We start from the raw sequence: 19059 nt of genomic DNA, 5'->3' as shown, positions 1-19059 counted from the left end.
GAAGCAAGAGGACTGATGGAAAAATTATAAAACTGCTTATTCCACTTCTCCAAGATATAGTCTAAATATCTACTTAGTATTTTTGTTGAATTCAAAATTCACAGGGCTTCTCCATGACCGCTGGTATATCTAGTAGCTTCCAATATCTGTGCATGCTATAGGAAGAGTCCTTGTTCTAAAATAATAGCTACTAAACCCCTTATCCTGCAAAGAAAGGAGCATAGGCAAAGGTATGGAACCCTTTTGACTTCAGGCAGCTCTGTGCAGATTCTCTTAAGTTTTCTTCGCAAGGCTGGGGCCTAAGCGAGAGTGCATATCGTAGGGCTTTCTGGAATAAGTGTTAAAAATCCCAGACCAAGTTGCAGCACCAGTTCTAGAATTCCACCCCCGCCCCAACTACACAAAGCTACTTGGCAGATCCTGATTTTTTTTTTTGTGAAACATCTGGTCTCCAAATGAAGCTGTCTCAGGGGTGCAATGCTGCACACCTCTGCAGAAGCTTTGAAGCCAACTTGGAATTATTTTACAAAGAATGATCTTATAGTATCAAACATGGAGTCCATTCATCATTCTTCTGGGAAGACTTTAGAGATAAAGGATGGCTGCAGCTCTGCATTATATGTAGGCTTGAATTCACCCCATCCTCCCTCCTGCCACCATTGAGTTTAATTGAAGTGTAACATAAATTAAATGAAGCTAGGCATTAGGTCAGTGGAAATTAATAGAAGATTTTTTCAGTATTCCTTTTACTATCTTCTGTGGATTTGAAAGAAACCGGAAAATAATGTTCTTTTCATTTAATACAGAGCATTCATTACTTAGGGCATTGCTGTAAAAATGGTAACATCAAGGGAACTCATGCTTGCCCTGGCCTTCTAAATGTGAAGTAATCTGAAAAAAGCAGATGTAACACGATTTCAGCGAGTCTGCTCAGAGAGCCTAATGGCTCCTTTTTTTACTTTAATTAAGGAAATAAACTAGAAAGGAACTATATTGTGTTTGTGCTGCTTAGTTGGTTTAAAGTAAAGTCTGGCACGTGAAATGGGTGCAGTTGAGTCTTATGTGCACTTTTAGATGCTACTCCTCTGTCCATTTCTAGTATGGGGTTTGTTTTTAAAAAGCCCCAGCGAATCTGTAGCTTCTTATAAGATAGTAACACTGCAGTTCAATTGGAAATAGAAAAAGCATTTTAAGTTTATGCATTTAATTTTGTTCCTGAGATTTTCATTTATGGTGTTCATTCTGCCCAAGACTACGGACTAATTTATGGATTAGCTTTAAGCCCTCAGTCTGTCACGCTCAATGAACAATTTTAAGTTGGAGAGAAGCCAGATGAAAGAATTAGAATGTGCCACAGCGGAGCGCTTGTGCCACTGTTTCAACTAAATATTGCCCTGCTGCCTCTGAGGCAATGCATTTTAGTTAAATGGTGGTGTCTAAAGGCTTATGTGTTGCCCGTGTCTTCCCGTTTTGCAGATACCTTCATATTCTACCACAGCATAATGTGTATTAGAGGGGTTAATTCATTCAAGACCTGTCCACAGTGAACTGAGTGAGTCCTATGACAAATACTAAAAGGAAGTCAAAGTTAAGTGAAATATGCAATTTTATATCAGCAGAAAAATTCCTTTCTGGGATACCATGTTTGATGATACTCATAAAACAGTCATCTAGTGCAGTGTCTCTTTCCAGGCTACTGTACCCCTTTCAGGAATCTGATTTGTCTTGTATACCCCAAGTTCCACTTCACTTAAAAACTACTTGCTTACAAAATCAGATGTAAAAATACAAAAGTGTCACAGCACACTATTACTGAAAAAGTGCTGACTTTCTCATTTTTACCAAATAATTATAAAATAAATAGACTGGAATATGAATATTGTACTTACATTTCAGTGTACAGTATACAGAGCAGTATAAACAAGTCATTGTCTGAATGAAATTTTAGTTTGTACTGACTTTGCTAGGGCTTTTTATGTAGTCTGTTGTAAAACTAGGCAAATATCTAGATGAGTTGATGTACCCCCTGAAAGACCTCTGAGTACCCCTGGTTGAGAACCACTGATCTAGTGAACATTGTATTATTATGGATGTGTGGAACTGGAAAGGCCATTGGATTGTTTTTACTACCCCACATAAAACAATTTTAGCTGAGCCTTACTAATTAAAATCCTATTCTTTGTTTTACCTTGAGGTTAACAGTGCTTTTACTCCACCTCAATATTTTGTTTTCTTCTTCTTTCTATCCTCTGTGCTCACCTCAGAATAGAAAACATCCAATGTCGGCACCATAAGATAAATTTCATTTTCATAAAATTCTATCACCCATCACTAGGGGACCTGATCGAATGCCTGCTGAAGTCATTGAAGACTCACTCCTTGACTTCACTGGACCTTTAAACTAGAAACAATAACACACACCTTCCCTTCGGCTCGATAGGAGAAAATATGATTTCTCCCTCCAGAGTTTGGACCATAAAGTTAATCAGTGGGGTAACATGGTTATCCTCAGTATGAAATAAAACTAAAAGTGGGTAACCATGCTAAAATCCAGAGGACTATTTTTAAAAACTAGTCAACCCGTGGTAAAATCATAAGATATTCTAGCACTAGCAGCCCGCACAGTCTTTCCTGTTACTGCTATATTTCTTCTCTTACACCAAGCAGAACAGTCGTGTTCTTGAGAGTGATTTATACACCATTTTGCATATACTCATTAGACTCATACCAAAGAAGCATAGCAAAAGGCTAATTTTCTCTCTCTCATAATGCAAAATAATCTGCTTTAAGTGTGTGTTTTAAACTTCTGAACATGAGATCATTCCTCTGCAGTGCAGCATTGTACGTATACTGTATGTATAAAATCCTTGTTCTGAAAGAAGATGGTGGAATTGAGAAGGACCTCCAGAAAGCGCATTCTAAACCTTTAACTGGTCTGTTTCCTGCTGTAATCATCCAATCCATTTGCTAATCATAACTTTACCATTCCAGCTGCAGCAAACATGTTGTTTGACTTGGATATTTGTTCTCGCTTATAAACTGCTTGAGAACTTTATTTTTGTAAGCTGTTGGTCTCTGTTCCCAGAAGAGGAAGCGAGATGCACTGTCCAGTTCACACTGTTTCTTGACTAATATCTTTTCCAGCATATGAGTACAAGGTTGCTTCTAGCACAGTTTTATTCAATCGTAATGCTGACATAACTTTTTTTATTTCAGGAAGACAGTAAATTGACTGTTTGTAGATGCCAAGATGGTATCTCAAGAGTTGACAGTTCTGTAATTCTTTCTAAACAACGCTCCCTACCCCCACCTCCATTTTCCCCTTCACCATTTGCTTGTTCAAAATGAAGCATTATCACAATGCTGCTTCCAAAAAAATAAAGGCCCACTCTTGTTCTCATTTTTGTTTTGGAAGGCTTCCATGCTGCCTTCACCAAAGTTCTCAGCATGAGAACAAGTGCTAGCATATTAACTACATGTTAGATTTGATTGCCAAGATAAGAACAGTATATGTTGGCAGTGGGAACAGATTAATGATGGCTTGATAATCTGTCATGCAAATCTTGGTGTAGAGTTTGTTAAATTGTGCTTTTTTTTTTGCTTTGATATATAAAGCGTGCAGACTTTGAATCTGTAAGTATTGTGTACTCCTTGTGTGATTCTCGTCTTCACTGATGGTCCAGAAATTCAAACATAGACTGTCCTTAGCTAAATTACAAAGGAATAGCCCTTCGTGCTTCCTGTTGCTTATTCTGAATGTGGAAAGACTGCAGTTCCTATGGTTTTGAGGAGAGCATGTTAATTGAGGGGGAACGCCTATGTGAAATTGTGTACTGTGATTATAAAACTAAACTTCCTGGCTCGTTTACAGAAATTATATGTTTGAGTGCTGCTCTGCACTTTAACATATGCTTTTATTCATTTAAACATTGCCTTTATAGTCCAAATGTAGTCCTTTGAAGCCCCTTTCTGATGTGAATGACCACATCTGTACTTTACTGAGAGTTTGAGGATATTTTTGTAAATATTGACAATTTACAAATACATTCTGAATAACCAGCCTATTATAGCATGCAACCAACAAATGCATGTAGTAACAATTTTCTGACCCATTCAGCATAGTAATGGGAGTGAAAGTAGAACCAGGTGTAAGTCAACAAATGGAGATAGATTTTCCATTTACAGTGTTGCTGAAATGTAAATAGACCCAGTAGGATAGGGAATTTTGGGGAAGATAATCTTGTTGCCAGGACACTCAGAGCTGAGGCGGTAGGAAGTCCATCCAAAATACAGGTTGGTCTTTATAAACTGTCTATATGTTCAGCACTGCTCCTCTTCTCTGACAGAATGTGATTTAGATTGCAAAGCAGCAACTCCAAAAATATTTCAAAGGCCTTTAACAAAGCTTTGCAGTTTGATGTGAATCAATTTTTCTAAACCAATATATTTGAGGCTAGATGAAAACAATGCAATATATTTAACTTGTAACATGTGACGCTCAGCCTCCTGAAAAATAAATGCTTTCATCAGAGCTTAGCAGAAAAGACTAAAAAAGGATCAGAGATCAGGCAATCTTTCTCAGCAGAGGAATTGGTAATCTCCACTTGCCTTCCCAGTGTTCTGTGAAGACTTGTACTTTTCAATCAAGTGAATGTCTCATTGGTTCATGATTCATTAGAACCAAGCAAAAAGGCCACCTACAAATTTAGTATGTTTGAGTGAATGTGGTCTATGAAAACAGTGTGCTAGTCCTCATCATCTCCCTGTTGCTCCTGATCAACCCTAAAATAAGCTGGATGCTGAAATTAAACCATGCATTATAGCACTTGTAGGTTTCTTGGCATCCAGCTGGAGGAGGGGAAACTTGAGGCTGGTTGATTGACTTCTGATTGGTAATGAAGGACCTCAGGTGAACAGGCTGGAGGGGAAGATTTTAGTGAAGGCAATGTTTGAATGTATGAAACCATTTCTAGGCTTTAGGTCTCTGTCGTAGTTTTGAGCATCTGTGTTTTGTAAGTACGTAACCAAAGAGTTGACGCTGGTGGTGTTCCCCACATTTCATGTTCCCCTTAGCTCTTGACCACCCGTAAATATCGTCCTGGCAAGACTCCAGAAAAACAAAGAATTTACTGTTTTCCTCAGGCTCACAGCTTTTGAATTCAAGGCATGTACTTTAAACAGTGCAACTCACTTCAGATGCTTTTTGCCTTTCATTTTATTATTGCTTGTCACGCAATGTTCTTTGAAAGCTTGCTCATATATTATCTGTTCCATTTTTTTCCATTTTCCCTTTTTTTGCATGCCGTTCCTCCTGTTTCTTCCCTTCCTCCAATCCTCTGTTCCCGTGTGTAGACACAACGGCGACGACAGAACCGGCAGTTCACGGTTGGTATCACATTCCTGTTTATCTACTTTCTCAGCACTGCTGAGTGGCAAGGCAAGCTTGGGGGGAAGAAGGGAGGGGAGGGAGAATGTAGTCTTCAAGGGAAATCACATTTCAAGTGAACTGATCTCATAAATATAACATAATTTTTAAGGCTTGAAAGGACATCTAGTCTTGTCATTTCTGTTGAGTTTAACCACCAATTGTTACAGTCCTAGACTAGCAGCAATTCCCAAAACTGAATGAAATGGCACGTATGTAAGAGCAGTACAAAGGGAGCGACTGATTTTTAGTAATCCTTATTACTGGGGTAATCACATCAAAGATTAAAAAGAAATCCGGCTTTTGAAAATATGAACTCAAGTTTAATTTTTTAAGAGATGCATAAAATTTTCAGTAGTGGGTTTTGGGTTTTTTGGGTTTTTTTTTGGTTTGTGGAGAACTTGAATCCCGTAAGTCTGTTAGAGACAAGTGATATTTTTGGTATTCTGTAGCCGTTCCACAGAAGACCCTCTCATCTCATAGGTCGGGAGTAAAGTTTTCATCATCACCCTGTGGAAGAGCTTTTTAAAACAAACACCAACATTAACTCTTCTCATTGTCATAGCAGTCTAGCAAACCAATCCTTGTCTTCTGTTCAAATTAGTCTATTAGCTTGACAGCTTTTCTTGTTCCCTATTTTTAAACCATGTTCAAATATTCACTTCAGGCCAAAACTCAGCATACAAAAATCTTGACACACATTATTTATTTTTAAAACAAAATGACACCAGCCTGGCAGTTCTAATGAATTCTAATCCATATTTTGGGGGAAGTAAAGGGATTAATATTAATTCTTTTTTCACTTTGGTGATGCAACTGTTCCAAGTTTCACCCTGAAATTTGGTAAGCCAATACATCCATAATGTGGAATAATTACTTTCTCGTCTAGTGAGACCTATCTTTAGCAACAATGAAGGAAGGGGGACTGAGAAATTAAATGAATACGATGATGATAATATACAATACAAAAGGGAGGAAAACAGTCCTTGTCCTCAAGAACTTGCAATCTAATTTACGATACATTTTTTTCAATTTGTTCAAGAAATCTTTTTAGGACGTTTTCATATTATTCATACACTGCCCACCTCCCCCTCTAAACTATGATGACAGACAGTGTCTGTTCAATGCTACACATTTTTAGAACTTCAAATAAAACTACAGGAAATACAGATGAAATAGTACTATGGACTTCTGAAAAAGTTGGCTAAGTAAAATTCTACAACTGTAGAAAATGCACAATGGGAGATGTGCTGAATGAATTAACACTAGCTCTTTTCCACCTCTAATCTCTGATTCAGGAATTGACTGAGATACTAAATTTCAGATTCCTAGGATAGTGCACCATCGTGCCTCTGTTAATGTTGCTCCACCACACCCCAATCCTAGTCATTAATCAGTTTTATCCAGAATTTCCTGATTTAGTGACTCATTCCAGCCCTTCAGGCTTATTTCTGCGGTGTTTGTGAGTGAATGCTATTACTCTCTATTAGACATTTTAAAATTCCTTATACTTTCAGGTAGACTGTGGAATTTGAAAATATCTTGGACTAATTAGGATTGACTAAATTAGCAATAAAACGTGTAGCCATAAAGATTAGGAGTGGTATTTTCAAAACCACTCAGTGTCGGCCAAACGCTGGCTAGGAGTTTTAACATGGGCTTCCCAGGAGCAGAGTTAGGCCAACACTGAGTGCTTGTGAAAATCCTACTTCTATTTCTTTCCTACTCCACAGGCATCCTGTGATCACGGAGGATCTCTTTATATTTAGCCTCTATTTACTTGCTCCTCCCTTCCTGATCTCATTATCAAAGGCTCTGTGCTACAGAGGCCATATCCCCTGGCAAAAGAAGTCTGGACATGTGCCTTTACAAGGCTAGTACATACTACTCCTTGAATAATTGGAGGTCTCAAGAGAAATATAGGGAGGCTGCATGAGCTTTATCAAGTGCCCTGGCCGCTGCTAGGACAAGAGCAAGGCCAAGACTGGGTCTTGAATTTCAGTCCTCCTGCTAATAGCACACTCAGCAGCTACTCAGATCACTAGACAGGTTCTACTGCTCATGCAGTTTAAAACAAAATATTTGCAAGACTTTTCCACCTTTATTTTACTATATCTACCAAGTCATAAGCTTGAGATTTTCCTTAGAAACCATTGACGATATTAGAAACATCTGAAATGGAGTAGGATGTTGCAGGAATAATCATGGCTTGACTTTGGAGTAAATCAAGTTCTTCCTTTTTATTTTCCTTTTACCCATGTGGCTTGATTCAATACTAAACATAGCAAATTGTGTGAAACCCGCTCACCGTAACGATTTTAGGTTACTGGGTTCTCCTGATGCTTGATCAGCACTTTACAGCCAGAGAAGAGTTGATGGATTAGAGGCTTTTACCATTTTAATTCCTCTTGATACTAAAGCAAAAATAAGAAACTAAAAAACATTATGGGGATGCCATGCCTCAAACCTTAGGGATCTGTATAAGAAAAGCTTAATATGTCCAGTTTTAGGATACCTGGTTCATATAATACCCAAAATTTGTATTAACATATCTTTTTTGGTGTCTATCTAAAATCATAGCCATTTGCAAGTAAACCTGTTCTCTGTGTCACTGTGGGGAGAGTTAGAAGGGTCTAACAGTCCATAAACTAGGACGAGTAAACTATACCAAGGTTGACATCATCTTAGTCTGAAATAACACTTTCGTTGATCTCTGGGAGAACCTGGGCTACTGGGAGGGAGCGTCAGAGGTATCAAAATGAAGTCATTGAATCCATAACTGTTGTGAAGAGTTGCTATGGGTGCATTTCAACAGTTGAAATGTTCATGTTGCCGAAGGAAATCCCACTGGAACACAGTTGCAGCAAAATAACAAATATTTGTTAACTATATCTACTAATAGCTTTAATTATTTAACTGTTTAGGGAAAGCCCTGAGAGGGCTCCATTATACCAAGAAGCACCTGCTTTTCAGTTTGTTAATGTACAAGTGAGAGAGTTGTCAGGTTTATCACAGACACAACTTGAATGACAAGATGTGCTAGACAAACTAGCTGTGACAGTCTTTTCAGCCTTAAAAATGTACCTGAACTCCACAATAGCTCCCTCTTAAAGGGTTATTTTCCCATGAAGACTCTTGGGTTTCTTTCCAAGCTTGTGTTGCTGGAGTGTGTATGGAGTATACCGGATGTTTGTGTGTTGGCCATTTGTTCTTACCAAGCCGAGTGAGCATGTACACGAATGATTAGAAATGCATGGGCATGATATAAAACCAAATGGATTTTCTCCAAAAAACGCTTAAAATTAATTAAAAATTTAAATCCAATAGATTGGTAGTAAAGAAAATGTGAATGTAAGAGTGGAATTTATGGCTTGTGATATATGTACAAAACTACGATCTCGGAAAGGTTTTTTTGAGTGATTACAATTTTTGGAGTGTATCCTAGAGGCCTGGAAAAGAGGAGCTGTGTGTGTGTGTGTGTGCATGTAAAACAACAGCCAAAAAACCCTGCCATTCCTGTTTTCTCATGGTACAGAATTTGCAGCAGTAATGCATGAGTGACTTAAAGCACGAACTTTATTAACTCTTCTGTTTAAAAAGGAAAGCTTGACTAAATTTTCTTGTGCATTTTTTTCCTTTCTCTGCACTGTTCATTATCAGAACTCTAACCGCATGGTCATGGCTGGCAGTAGTGCTTGTGTTTCTGCTGCACTGCGGTAAACTGGTTTTACTGAAAAAATTAAAAAATCCGCTTTCCCTTTTTATTTTTTCACTTCATAGTGCCAATGGGGCTGAAGCTCCCCCATGCATTTTGAAATCCCAATTCCCTGCACCAATAGAATTAATGTGAGGGTTGAACATGGTATAGCCATGGCAAAAATAATTAAACATCTAACCCCATAGACTTTGGAGAACAGGCCGGGTCCATTCCCCCAACTCCGCATCTGCCAACATCTAAATTTATTTGCTTTAACAGTTTAAAGTCTTTCGTTCCATGGTAGGCTTAGGAGCTTAGCCTCGTAGGTCATCTATCCTTTAAGCAACTTCTCTATATAATTGTCCAACTCGTTCTTTTACCGCCTATATAAATAAAGCATGTATCTGAGGTCATGCTTTTGTTCATAATGCACTGTGTTGCCACAGCAAAGGCAATATCTGAACTTTATAATTTTCTCAAGTTCATACCTCAAGTCAGTTTTAAACAAGCGCTAAACCAGTTTAAAAAATAATATAAAAACCAGCGCACATTGTACTTCACTACAAATGGCACATCCATTCTACGTGTGTACATATTTAACTGAGTACATAAAAATGACATTCAGAAACTGTAATTCAATCAAGGGATCCTGCTAACAGCATACACGTTGCAAAAGCACACCCTGAAGAGGCTAATGAATGGAAGAGAAGTTTTCAATGGCATTTCAGCTATAATCTTTACCATTTTAGTGCAGACTGAACTCCCACGGCTAATACCAAGGAAAGAAATTGGTTGAAAAAAACCCCTCCTAAAGCTGACAAAGCAGGAAGGCAGCATTTCATAATAAAATGTCTGTGACCGCAACATCTGATTAGAGGGTGGGGGAGGAAAAAATATTATCCACCTCAACATGGTAGATGTTCATGCTAAGGAGGGAAATAGGTAATTGGTAGCACATGAGGGGGTTTTGATGTTGATGGTAACATAAATGGCCAATGTGTTGTTAAGTTACTGTTTCCTTTCTAACAGTCACCCACTGTGAAAATCAGGCTTAAGATGGCATCCCAAAGTGAGTCATCTGAAAGCACTCGCCACTTCTGAAAATCTTGGCCATATAAACAGTCCAGTAAAGAACAATCTCATGCTGGCTTCTGTATTGACATAAATGGGCAACGGTGGGCGCCTAACTGCTGTTTGTTCCATTTGAAAATTTTCCCCTTAATGTATAACCCTAATGGTAAATGTAATAATTTAAAATGTTACCTTGCACGTCCAATCCTTGGGGCAATTTAAATAAAACAACACAAAGATCTCTACATATGTTTTAAGATGTCTGTCGACTGGTGTAAAATGATTAACATAAAATAGAACCCATAATTTGATATTTCCTGTCTTATAAGGAAAGAAAATTAATTGTTGCATTAAAAAATAGAGATTATTTATGGCATGCCACACAATGTTATTTTGTCAATATAAATCTGAATAAATAGATGGTATACTAACATAATCACTTAAACATCTGTACCTGGAAGAAATGAAACTTGTAACTCGATGTTTTTACCTTTTTAAGTTTTATTTGGCAGCAAAATTGCATTGGAGTGAAAAGTTAACTTTCATTTATTTAAAGAAGTTGCAAAGGACTTAGCATACATTTTAATCAGAAATGAAGAGAGAGGACTTTAATAGTCGATATGAAAGTTTAATGAGAAAAATCAAGAAGTAATTTACCACATATCTAAAATGCCTCGCAACAGGTTTTAATGCTGTTTGGTGACATTTTTGAGTGTACCAGGTGCAGGTAGAAACTGAATTGCTGAATGGTTACATTTCCTTTTAAAAAAAGATTCTTTGCTTCATAAAAAATGCAACGTTGCCCTTTTTTCATTATTGAGAAAATGAACTTCCCTTTAAGTGAAAGAGAACATTGTACAGATGCAGTTTTAGTGAGATAAAAATTGAATGGCTGCTCTTCAGAGCACAGGTTTGCATGTCTAATTCTTCTGAGAGTCAACTCTAATTATATTTATACAAAGATGATCATATTACAGTAAAAACTGTGTAGCTTCCTGAAATCTAACAGTGGTGCGAAAACAAATTTCTTGCCATTAATCTAAATGGTTTTCTACGTTAGTAGATAATTCAAGCAGTAGATTCCAGATGACGTGGTGTATTTTAAACACTGTCATTGAAAATGACAGTTTCATCTCTAATGAAATGACAGTTTCATCTCTAATGAGGTGTATGTTGACTGCTGCTTTCTACTGGGGAAATTTTGCAGATCAACAATATTGTATAAACATCTTGATCTTTATTATTAAAAAAAATACCTCCCTACAGTCTTCCTATACAGTCTTCCCTCTCCAGTCAAAAGAGAACTTGAAGTAAACACAAGCTCTAAACTCCATTTTTGCCATTCCTCAGTACCAACTATCCTTTTTGGAGCATATATAAAGTTCTTTGATACTCATTGGGCCATGTAAATGAGAGGGATTAACTTTCTAAGATTTGCAACTATATTGTTACGGTACTTTTTGTTGCCCGTTTATAATTATTATTTGAATAACGGTAATGTGTCTTCATACAATGGATAAAGTCATTTCTGCAAAAGAACACTTTCAACCAATGAAATCTCCGGAGACTTGGGTATTATTTCTGCTCATACAGCCAAGGCCCTGTCCACTCTAGGAAAGAGCAGCAATCCGTTGTCAGCAATTTTTAGGTAATCTGGTGCTGGCCATAGTTTGCCTTGTCCATGCACGGCCAATGTGGTCAGCAGCAGTTCAGCTACAACCATGCTATTTCTTAGTGTATATAAATCTGAGTGTACGTTCTTTGGCATCCAGTCACTTGCAACAGCAGTTTATTACAAGTACCAGTTTACTTCATTGCACTGGGTGTTCTCCCTTAATTCAATAGGTTTCTTTGACCTTTGGATACTTTATTTGTGCTGGCACTTTAACAAAGTAGTAAAGAATAAGATTGTCCTGGCTGAACTAAATTTTCTATGCTTCCCGTCAACCCCTCAAAAAACCTTTTTTCAAACACACTAAAAAAGGATATGACTGTTCAAACCAAAGCTAGTTGGGTTGTAGTGGTAGCTTGCAATAGCTCTTAATATTTAAAGGTCACAGAAGGGGTTTCTCCTGCCTAACTGCTTTATCAGCTTTGAGGATACTTTTCCACAAACAGATCAAATTTTGAAATTAAAAAGAAAATCGTTTTCCATATCAGATTTTTTTCACTGGAGATAGAACCTGCCATCTGCTTGTACAGCTGTGGTGCCGTTTTGAAATATGTTCGAGTGATTCCATGTGTCCATTCCACTGTAGGTGCGCGTCTCATGCACAGTTGTTGAAGATTTTTTCCCCTCGGCAGTAGTGCAAGTGCCATTTGGTGCCTCATGCCACTGCACGCAGGGACAAAGGGCCATGTACCACCGACCCCACTTCATCACTTCCTCCTGCTAGTGACGGTTGTTGGAGCACCATACTGTGTATCTGCAAGCCTTCCTCCTTTTGGTGTGTATCGTAGCTGTAGAACTAGTTTGTAGTCTAGTGTAGTGTCTGTGCATATTTAGAATAAATTTAGGGTCGCGTTTTTCTAGAGTAGGGTTCAGAGCCTTGTATTGGACTAATGCCTCTGTCTCATGTATCAAGTCTTGAGCCAGTGAGCAGCTCACACCCCATCTATCTTAAGTGTCTGGGAGAGGCGTAGGTGAGTGACAAATGTCATGTTTGTAAAAGGTTCAAAGCCCAGTTGAAAAAGGATCGGGCTGCCAGACTCAAGTACCTGCTTGTGGAGTCTCTGCTTTGCCTGCCCTTAGAACTTTCCCACTCTGAATGTGTCTGAGCACGTCCAAGTCACTTAGGAGTGCTCCCCCTGTTAGGAGTCCAGAAGCAGATGCTCATTGCTGGTACCCAAGAAGAGACAATGCGAGTCTCCCAAACACTCTGTATTGGGACCTTCGAAGTCTGTGGTGAAGGCACTTGAGCAGAGACCGGAACTCGGAGGTGCTCTCAAAGAGGAGCCATTCCCAGACACGGTCAGTAAGCCAGGAGGGATTGCTGACTCCAGAGGCTGGGACAGGTCCATTACAACCAATCCTCAAAGGACCAGCACACCTTTCAGTACCATAGACTCCGGAGCCCTTTCTGGTGCTGTCTACAGCCAAGGCTTTCGAGGCAGCCAGAGAGTTGCTTAACCTATCGGTGGCAGCTTCCCCTGCTGTTTGGGTATCGCGCCTGGTACCAGAATTGGAAGCACATGTTCCCAGGGTCCTAGTTCCAACCCCAGAGCACCATTCAGTACTGGTAGCTTCTGTAGTTGTGGACCCTCTCCATAGGGCTATATCTAGTGAAAGCCAGTGATGATCTCACCGGCACCCTCATCTCTAGACTCAGAGCTGGCCTGCCCGGCCCCGATAGGGTCAGCTCCACTGTGATCTGAGGTAACGAAGTCCATCTGATCATGTGTGTCTTACCCTAAGCATGCCCAGCAACTGCAGTGGGGTGCTTGCCCATCATGGTACTGGTCACAGCTGCAGCACCCTGAGGACCAATGGCCTGCATACAGCTGGGCCCTGCCTCCATATCAATGGCCCTTTTGGACCCCTGGGGGCTTCCTTCCATGTTCTAGAGTCTCTTTGCTCCCTTCCCACCCTTACACAGCACCTAGATGCTGGGAGCATCTGCAGCAAGGTCAGTCTTCCCTCCTCCAGGGTCATGCAGGTGGAGGTGCGTGCTCAGGACTGTCCTGTGGAGGAATTAGAGGAGGGACCTCCTCAACAATCCTGAGCTGCCTCCTCTTCATCATCTGATGAGTGGTAGTGACTGAGCCAAACTCTCACCCTCCTGTTGATTTCAGAGCTCACTGAGACTTTGTTGAAGAGGGTGGCTGCAGCTCTGTATCTCGAACCAGAAGATGTACAGGAAAGGTCATGCACGCTTGTGGACATTTTAGCCTCTGGAGGACGCTCTAGGGTAGCTCTCCCTATTCATGAGACTATCCTGGAACCTGTCAAGGTTTTATAGTAGACCCCATCTTCCCTGTCAACCACTGCTAAAAGGATGGAGAGAAGATATGTCCCTTCATGGGGATTCAAGCGCTTCTATAATCACCCTCCTCCAGCCTTCCTGGTAGTTGCTGCTGTTGCTGAAGAAGAGACACTGGGCCTCAATATCTAAAGGAAAAGAAGCGAAAAAGCTAGACCTGTTTGGCAGGAAGCTTTACAGCTTAGGGTTGCAAACCAGCAGGCTGTGCTGGGCCAGCACGATTTCAGCCTGTGAAGTACCCTGAAGTTCAGAGACAAGCTTCCTGATGAGGCAAAAGCAGGAATTCGCTGCTATGGTGGAGGAGGGCGAATTCGCTGCCAAGACAGCTTTAATTCATAGAATACGGTGGACTCTGGCTCGAGCAACGGCTTCGACCATCACCCTGCACGTTCATCTTGGCTGCAGTCATCAGGTCTTCCCCCACAGGTGCAACAAACCACTCAAGGCCTCATTTGAAGGCCTCACGTTCTTTTCCAGTAAGACAGAGGAGAGGCTTCATAGTCTTAAGGATTCAGGGGTGACTGTTAAGTCTCTGGGGACTTACACACTGGTGGCAATAAGAAAGCCGTTCCACTCAGAGCTTTCCCGATACCTTTATCTCTTCTTGCCATGTACCCAGAACCTGTCCACAAAAAGTAGAAGTTACAAGAGGTGACCACCTCGTCCTCGCTCTTCTGCAGCTGCCAGTTTTGGGCAGATTGGGTCTCCCGAACAATCATTTTGACCTGTTGGTTAAGAGCAGTGTACCACTCCCCACAGTGCCATCTTTCCCCACCCCAATCACCTCTCCCATTTCCTAAGTGTTTGGACTCTCATCAACATGGATCAGTGGGTTTTATGGACAGTGGAACTGTGATACACCCTTCAATTTGTTTCTGTACCCCGTCCCTGTCACTCTTCGGGGACCACTTTGAGGAGAGCATACTACTTCAGGAGGTTGTCTCCCCTCCTCATGGAGCTCATGCAGGAAGTTCCATGCCCTTCAGAGAGAAGGGATTTTATTCCCATTCCTTCCTAATCCCAAAGGCAAAGGGAGTATCAGGCCTATTTTAGCCCTAAAGCAGCGAAACAAGTTCCAAAAGACAACACAATTCTGGCTGGTTACTCTAGTGTCTATTATCCCTTCCTTAGATCCCAGGGACCGGTATGCTGCTCTTGACTTAAAGGATGCTTATTTTCATGTGGCGACTCACCAGAGCCACAGAAAGCTTCTCTGATTCATGGTCAATGGATCCCACTACTGGTTCGCAGCAGCCCTTCGCGTATTCACAAAATGCATGGCTGCAGTAGCAGCACCCTGCAAAGGCCAGGAATCCGAGTATTCACCTACCTAGATGACTGGCTAGTGAGAGGCTGATCTAGGTCTCAGGTACTCTATAGTGTAGCCACTCTTCAGTCTGTTTTCAACACGCCAGGTTTCCTAATCAAGACGGAGAAATCTATCCTGACGCCTGTTCAAATGGGATTCACTGAGGCAGTCCTGGACTTGACAAAGGCCAGGGCTTTCCTGCTGGAGCAGAAGTTCCAATCAATGCAGGTCGTTGCTCATGATCTGTCAGAATTGCCTCAAACTTCTAGGAGACACAGCGGTGTGCATTACGTGATGCAGTACGTCAGGCTATACCTCAGAGAACTATAGGGTTGGTTAGCCCTGGTGTACTTGCTGGCCCATCGTCAGTTGACCTGGTGGTTCAAGTATCTGCTCAGATCTTGTCCTCCCTGTAGCGGGGGTAGAACCTGCAGGTGTTCATGAGGGAGTTTCCTTTTGCTCCTCCATAAGTCACTCACTCTAGTCACTAGTTCTATCAACCTGAGAGCTGCTTACCTTCCAGGAGTTCAAAACTCTCTGGTATACTGCCTGAGCAGGTCATTTGCAGATCACCACAAGTGGTTTCTGAGCCCAGATGTGTCCAGGTCCATTTTCCTGCAGCAGGGAACTCCAAGTGGACCTGTTTACAACAAGAGCAAAGAAAGTCGTTGATTTTGTTCCTGAGCAGGTCACAGCCCAGGTTCACTGACCGATGCATTCCTCTGACCCTGGTCAGGAGGCCTGTTGTGTGCCTTCCCTCCAGTTCTGCTCTTGACCAAAGTCTTGTCCAAAGTCAAGCAAGATTCTGCTCACGTTATTCTAATAGCCCCAGTGTGGCCATGTCAACGTTCACTCTTCTTCGAGTTGTGTCCCTATGGGTGCTCCACTGCAGGTGTATCTGCGTCCCTGAGTCTCTAATTGGAGATTTTAGGTAGCAGTGTCTGTTCGGCCCACACATGTGCTCTCCCTCCCTGCTTGAGTCACCTACGGTGAAATGGACATGTGCAATTGCTCAAAGGGGAAAAAAACCTTGTATCTACCTCTCTGTAACTGTTCTTCAAGATGTGTTGCACATGTCCATTCCACAACCCACCCTCCTTCCCCTCTTTATCAGAGCCTTTCTAGTGGGAAGGAACTGAAGGGGGGCCGGGGGCAACGTGGCCCTTTTTACCTGCATGCAGCGGTGGAAGGCACCGGAGGGCACTCCTGTTGCCCTGATAGGTACTGCTGAGGGAAAAATCTCTTGACATTGTCTGAGTTGCACGCGCACACACAGTGGAATGGACATGCACAACACATTTCAGAGAACAACAGTTATGGAAAGGTAGGTAACCTTTTTATCCAAGATATCCATAAATTGATAAAATGCTGTTTGTGTCAACATTGGCCAAGGATTTCAATTTGTATTGTAACTAGAAATAAAATTTTACATACACTCTCGTGTAATCTAAATAGAACTGTAATAAAGTGATACATCACACCATTTGACAGTTAACAATCAAGGTTTGGGAAGGGTTTTTGCATGCTGTTATGGATGAGTGATTTTGAACATTCACCTTCATGTTTCATGTGTTTTAAACAGTGTAGACTGAGGAATCTTTCTGACAGTCTATCAGTACTAAAGTAGACGATTGGAGAACTGCATTTACAAGCTAATCTATTCAAACCATCCAAAGGTGGCAAGTGACTGACTCACTTTTTTTTCCAGTAAATCCATCCTCAATTGTTAAGTGTATTGTTGTTGTCCCTTGAGGAATATAAAGAAAAACGAGTTTGTTTTTACTTGTAAGGCTTTACTCAGTTGCCAAATTCCGCAGAGGAACTGGACTATGGGGATCTCTCAGGTAAGGGCTAGTAATTAGGTAAAACACTGTTGTGTTCAATCTGTGGATACTGCTTCCACTTTGATTTCTGCATCTTGGCCATTTTGCATTGCATAGTTGCTGTTGTGTAGCCGTTAATCAAATACAGAATCCTTGTTTTCTGCTTTTTTCCTCTCTCAATATTGGCATGCATTTACATATTAACATATTTCAGAGTGGGGGCAGGGAAATGTATGCAATACGATGTGATTCATATTTCAGGCTGTCGAACAGCTACTAGAAGTTCAGTCGCTTGAAATAATGTTTTAATCCAAATTAGAGAATGGTTCAGTTGAAATTTTGTTACATTTGTAAAACACTCCTGGATGTTGGATTGTATGATTGTCTATAAAAATGCAGTTTGCACTAAATCTACCCTGCCTGCTACTTCATGTTATGCTGGGAAATTGTCATGACATGATTATCTCAAGTGGGGAGAGAAGGGTACAATTCTTTTATCACGTGCTATAATGTAAATTAATTAGATGCTTTGAACCTTTTTTTCACAGCAGACTGAGCAACTTGCAGAAGTAGGTTTTATTGCTGATACACAAATGCAGGCATTACGGTTACAAATTAAGAAACACACCTCTCTTCAGCGGGTGATTGCGGGGGTGGATGTAGTTGAAACAAAGACATAAACTGTGGTACATAGACGTATGTTAAATCACTTGGTCTCTCAGCCAGTCAGATGAGCGCCTTCTGAACATTCTAAATACTCTCATTTAGCACCTGTTGTCACTGCTTCACTTCTAATTGTTTGTTTTACTGACCCATTTTTATTTGTGCTGTGAGGTTTTGAGTGCACATCAACTGTGAGGCACCATGTGAGACTTTTAAACAGCCACGAAAGAAATGGGGCCATGTGGGCTCCCCTTCAGGCATCAGAATGGTGCGTGGTACACAAAATCATGGAGAAGTAGACCCACTTTAAGTCCTGCTTCCATTGTGGGACTCCTGGCTATTTTTATGGGGGACTGGTTACAGGGTGCACGGGTACTTGGGAACAGCTCTGCCCAGAAGCATCTTCTTGATTTGATGCTTCTCCATTTTGTAGTAAAAAACAGTCCAATTTTATACCTTTTTTTATTCATAGAAAGTTTTGTTTTATTCCCAGTAAACTTATTGGCGTCTTTTTGTGTGTGCCACTAGAGGTGTAAATTGGCCAGGAGGTTAGACATTTTGTAACTACTGTGCGTTTTATCAGAATAAGACCTCCCGTGAGCTGTACCACAGCTGTAGAGCCCGGCGGTGCTGATAACGATACGGCAGGCCTGAGCCAGTCCTGATAGCTAAGAAGTACCAGGTGCTTGTGTTGTATCAATGTATGGAGGGGAAATGATTGTTTTGATTTGATAGTTAACTAAAAACAAAAAAATTATAACTGAATAACTTAGAGAGGAATTCCCTAGTCAAATGGCTGAAATTAATCTCTTCTATCACTCCTGTCACTGCTTTTTGAGTGGAGCTGCCTCTGAAATTCCTGACCACAGCACAAACTCTCAAACTGAGTGTAGCAGACTGTTAAGGAATGGATAGTACTGACTGGCATAGGGACAAGGTAATAATTTTGTTTAATTTTGCCATTATGCTTCCAGTGACTCATTCTATCTAGAGGCATTGACAGGATAGCATATTTTCTGCTGATAGGTGTGTTTTTCTATGTGAAGCTTTAAAACGTAAGGCTAAATTTTCAAAAATCTTCACAAAATCCA

At 40.7% G+C, this 19059-nt stretch overlaps 1 protein-coding gene across 1 annotated transcript in view; it reads left to right on the top strand.

The window, feature by feature from the left end:
- Positions 1-19059, top strand: part of CADM1 (cell adhesion molecule 1) — a 288504-nt gene that overhangs the window by 257537 nt on the left and 11908 nt on the right. The window contains exons 9-11 of the mRNA XM_077839810.1: positions 3440-3457; positions 5353-5385; positions 17273-17326. Coding sequence (XP_077695936.1) covers positions 3440-3457; positions 5353-5385; positions 17273-17326 — 105 coding nt within the window. The remainder of the gene's footprint in view (positions 1-3439; positions 3458-5352; positions 5386-17272; positions 17327-19059) is intronic.

Source organism: Eretmochelys imbricata, chromosome 22 (genome assembly GCF_965152235.1).
Source record: "Eretmochelys imbricata isolate rEreImb1 chromosome 22, rEreImb1.hap1, whole genome shotgun sequence".
Lineage (NCBI taxonomy): Eukaryota > Metazoa > Chordata > Testudines > Cheloniidae > Eretmochelys > Eretmochelys imbricata.
The sequence above is the reverse complement of the archived record's forward strand: the minus strand, read 5'-3'. Positions and strand labels throughout refer to the sequence as shown.